Source organism: Penaeus vannamei, unplaced genomic scaffold, assembly GCF_042767895.1.
Source record: "Penaeus vannamei isolate JL-2024 unplaced genomic scaffold, ASM4276789v1 unanchor498, whole genome shotgun sequence".
Classification (NCBI taxonomy): domain Eukaryota; kingdom Metazoa; phylum Arthropoda; class Malacostraca; order Decapoda; family Penaeidae; genus Penaeus; species Penaeus vannamei.
Window position 1 is genome coordinate 155,001 of NW_027213502.1, and position 5,000 is coordinate 160,000.

The window sequence follows — 5,000 nt, forward strand, 5'->3', positions numbered from 1 at the left end:
TTCATGGACTAAAGCTCAACACATTGGAGATCCACACCCACCAAGTTGGGTGGCTCTGCATATGTGCGTGTTTATTTGTGCATATATATATATATGTGTGTGTGTATATATATGTGTGTGTATATGTGTGTGTCACATATACACATTTTATATGTGTACAACACACTGTAAGAGCCCGAATGTTGGGCCCCAAGTGTTTGGTAGATGACCGCTTAGGGTTCAAGGTAGAACAACCAAGATGACTTGACTCTATTTATTGAATAGAATGTTGGGTGGCTGCTCCTTGGAGCGTGTTGTCTTGGCTCCCCAGGAGTCTGCCTCATCTATACACTGGTCTAAAGATCGCTCTAAGTCACGTTGTTAAATGCGACAACTGGTGACGAACAAGTAATCAAGCTCTTGCGGAAGGGATAGACAACACATCATTGGAATGCCTAGGTGTAAGAAGGTGAAGCAATGGTCAAGTGTATATGTATATACATATGTATGTGAAGATACGTATGTGACAACATGTAAGATTATATAGATATGTAGAATACCGTAATATGATATAGCTGGGTTACATATGTCCCTGATTTTAAAATGATGGTCGCCATCATAATCAGTCATCTAAATTCATGTACTAAAAACAAGAGAAAAGTACATAAGAAATAATGGTATAAAGACGTAAGCAACGTAGAAAGCAGGACGGTATTGCGCGTGCTGTAATGCCCATGTTGTCTATATGTATAAACACACCCTCCTTTCGCACGCCCCTTTCACAGCACCCAGGGACCCTACGCTAAACTGCTGTCCCTTACTACTGTTGCCAGGCATATAATGCACTATATACCTTTACACATGTACCCTATACAATTATGCCAGTCCACGTACTATGCCTTCTGCCCAACACATCACCGGATGCGACAATCCATAGGCCTTCCCGCCTTGCGTTTACACAAACACATTCTTTTCTCTTCTTCGCCCCCTTACATGGCGCGATTGCCTTACCAACTCGATTAAAGCTTAAAGAGACAGACAGCCTACGGCATACTGGTCGGTCTAGACCTTTGTCCTTCAGTTGTACCATTCTCTCACCACAATAAACTACTGTCGCTGATCACGGAGTCTGCTTCCCTCTACGCAACATTGCTGCCGTGCCAGACGCGACTGTCTGCACACAACGCTCATCGGCCTGTTACACACACGCACATATACATATATGCATAATCGTTAAACGTCAGATTATCAACAGAAACTAATAATCTCAGTAAAGCCATTCTGGATTTATTTTCAAGTTTGTGGATAAAGAATGCAGCAAAGGCATTGATATATATATATATATATATATATATATATATATATATATATATATATATATATATATATATATATATATATATTTATATATATATGTATATATATATATATATATATATATATATATATATATATATATATATATATATATATATATATATCAAAGATAAGGATTATCTGCTATCGCATAGTTACATTTTAAAAATGCCTTAACCTAGCAAAAGATTCACCCAACACGAATCTACCAAATCGCCCATTCTAAACTCTCCCTCCTCAAAGTTTACTTCCTGGCCAACAGGAATATCCCAGCTCGTCAACATCAGTGGTGGATATCTGCTATATAAGTCTAATGACACGTCAGATAAAAGCTGATTATAAAAGTTGTATGTGATAAATATGCGCGTGAGAAATTTGTGCAATTAATAATGATTTTCTTTGTTGTATAATTGGATCAGTCAATTTCGAAATTGCCATGAGGATCTCTACTGTAGTATGTAATTTTGTTGTACTCTGATACGTAGCATCCTTAACTAATTCTAGTTGCGATTTACGAAAAACAGATATCCACCACTGATGTTGATAAGCTGGTATATATGGAGGGTACCTATGGATGTATATAAATGTGTATTTCTTCTATTTAGTTAGATTAATAAAAGATGATATTTCTTGGTATATTTTTAATATTTATTACCATCCATGTTAACGTAAATGTAAATGCATGTGTATATATGTATATATATATATATATATATATATATATATATATATATATATATATATATATATATATATATATATATATATATATATATATACATACACATATATATGTTGTGTGTGTGTGTGTGTGTGTGTGTGAACACATATGCATGTATATATCATGTATATAGATATCGATAACATATTTATAGGCTTATGATATGCAGTATGTAGATATATTTATATCCATACGCATACTTACATAACCGATTTCATTCAGAATTACGATGACAATGAGAAAAATACAAAAGACAACAACCAATGGTCTAAACAACAACAACGATGATAATGAAAACCAACCATATTACTTCTATTATCAAATGTCTCCTTTATCGAAGCCATCAGACCCATTTCTGGCAGAGAGGAGCAGCTTGTAAGAACATTGTACATCAAAGTGTAATACCTGATCTGCCTGCCACAGAAGTGGCAATTTGCGCCTGGACCTTCGCTGAGCGATGCTTTGAACCTGCAAACGCGAGAGGGACAGGTAAGTATACGTATATATTTACATATATGTAATGCATTTATATGCAAATGTTTATATATAATATATACATATATAATGCATATGTATATATATGTGTGTGTGTCTGTGTATGGATGTGTGTCTCTGTGTGTGTGTCGATGTGTATCGTTTTTGTATGAATTTGTATATATTGACGCACACATCCGTTCATATATATATTTATATATATATATATATATATATATATATATATATATATATATATATATATATATATATATATATATATATATATATATATATATATATATATATATATATATATATATGGGGTTTTTGTGTGTGTGTGTGTGTGTGTGTGTGTGTGTGTGTGTGTGTACATGAGAAGCAGTTGTTACTCTTTTAACCATGTATCAATTATTTTACGTTGTATGAAAGTTCTTAAACGCTTCACGAATCAAAGCATATGTCGCAAAGTGTCTCGCTAATAATTAGCCGTCAACATAATGAGTTTCGCCGGCCATTTTATCATCTTAACTCTTATTCTTTTACTTATTTTTACCTTTGATATCTTCAGTGATATTTCATATGACTTTACTTACGTATATTACTGATTTAGCTTTATTTTATTTCATTTTTACGTCTTTATGGCCAGGCTTTCATTTAAACTTTGTGGACTACGGTTTTATGAAGGAGCTGGCGAGGTATCGACGCTCGCTACCACCCACCTACCACTGCCTCGCACGCCACGTTCGTATCCCCCCCCCAAGGGAACTCTGCTTCGGCCTGTTTTACCCCGACGAGCTCGAAGCTCGCTGGTGTTGAGAATCTTTCACGGGGCCATGCTAATGAACTTAACACCAGATACTATTGCAACAATAACATATTAAACGAGAAAATATGATTGCAAAAATCGCATGAGTGGCACAGTACATATCTCACATACATATGTATATATACATATATATACATATCTGTCGTATATATATATATATATATATATATATATATATATATATATATATATATATATGTATATATATACATACATGTATACATACATATGTACATATATATGTATTCAGGTATATATAAACATATACATAGGCTCTATATTCAGTACACAGAGACTAGACTCATAAACATTTCCATTAATTGCTGATAAAGTCAGGCGAAGTATCTGCTTGCAGGATTGGAAACAGGTTGCTGTACCTGCGTTCGTACCCTAGCTAGGATGAAAGTTGTCACTACCCGTCCCTTGACCTCAGAAGGGCGCCCCCGGGCACAGCTCCCGGTGACCCAGACCCAAGTGTCCTCGACGGCCTCGTCTGACCCACCGATCCAGATATTCACATTTTTCGACTGCTTGTCTGAAAAAAATATATTTTTTTATAAATCTCTAGGAACTACTTCTCTTTTACGAAAACTAATGCATCTTAATAACTGCTAGCACTAAGGATCCTTTTTGTAAAGACTATTTCTTTTCGCCTAAATCAACTACCAACGTAAATAAGGATTAGAGTAAGCACTTCTATAATTATAAGTGAAATTGCAACACTTCAAAACTGCAGGACATACTGATGGTGTTGATGTAACCGAGGATGGCTGCGTAGGTGTTGGCATCCGAGAAGTGAGCCAGGTCGGCTCGTGCCCAGCGCAGAACTGCCTTGCTGACGCCCAAGTGTGCAGCTGTTAAGCGCCAGCAGGAGACAGCTGCCTCTACTTGCGTGAATGGAGAACACACACCACGCCTAAGAGCATAGAAGTTATGGAAGACTATATTTTGGGGGATTTGTGGATGCTGTATTACTCTACGTATGTCAGACTATAAGGGTTTGATGCATCAAAGCTCCGTACACGAGAAGAAATACGTACTTCCGGTTTGCGTTCTTCTGCCTTGCTGCTCAGGATCAGCAGTGAGTCACGAACCTGAACCAGAAGCTCCGTCGTGGCCTCCGCGCCGTGGCCATTCTGTTCATCTGAGTCTCCTGCCGCAGCAGGAGAAGGTCCGTCAGGCTCTGCGAGAAATTTCATTGACGTGTGTATATATATGCACACAAAAATCACACAAACAAGCATGCAGATAAAGCTGCACAAGTGAAATAGATATAATGACAAATATCCTGCAGTTGTCCGTGACACTGACCTGCGTGCAGTTGGGGTGCAAAGGAGGGAACAGCTGCTCCTCTGCGTTCCCTTCAGAGGCCAGTGACCAGGTCCCGCCGACGCCAACAAAGCCACCAGCAACACCAACTTCGCCATCTTGAAAATCAGAGGAAAATCCTACGATGGTTATGCCTTTTGCTTGATTTAAATGAATAAATAGATGAATAACCACGCTCAGTGTACAAATAGTGTATATTCACATTTACACACAGACCTGGTACTTTTTATAAGAATTGAGGGAAACATTTTATGCTGTCCTATTCATTCTCGTTCTGCTCATTTATCCGTTTATTTCGCTAAAATATAAGCT

At 37.0% G+C, this 5,000-nt stretch overlaps 1 protein-coding gene across 1 annotated transcript in view; it reads right to left on the reverse strand.

Moving 5' to 3' along the window:
- The window catches only part of LOC113829854 (uncharacterized), a 21,594-nt gene that overhangs the window by 13,660 nt on the left and 2,934 nt on the right, over positions 1 to 5,000 (reverse strand). The window contains exon 3 of the mRNA XM_070119665.1: positions 4,671 to 4,786. Within this exon, the coding sequence (XP_069975766.1) occupies positions 4,671 to 4,786 (116 nt within the window). The remainder of the gene's footprint in view (positions 1 to 4,670; positions 4,787 to 5,000) is intronic.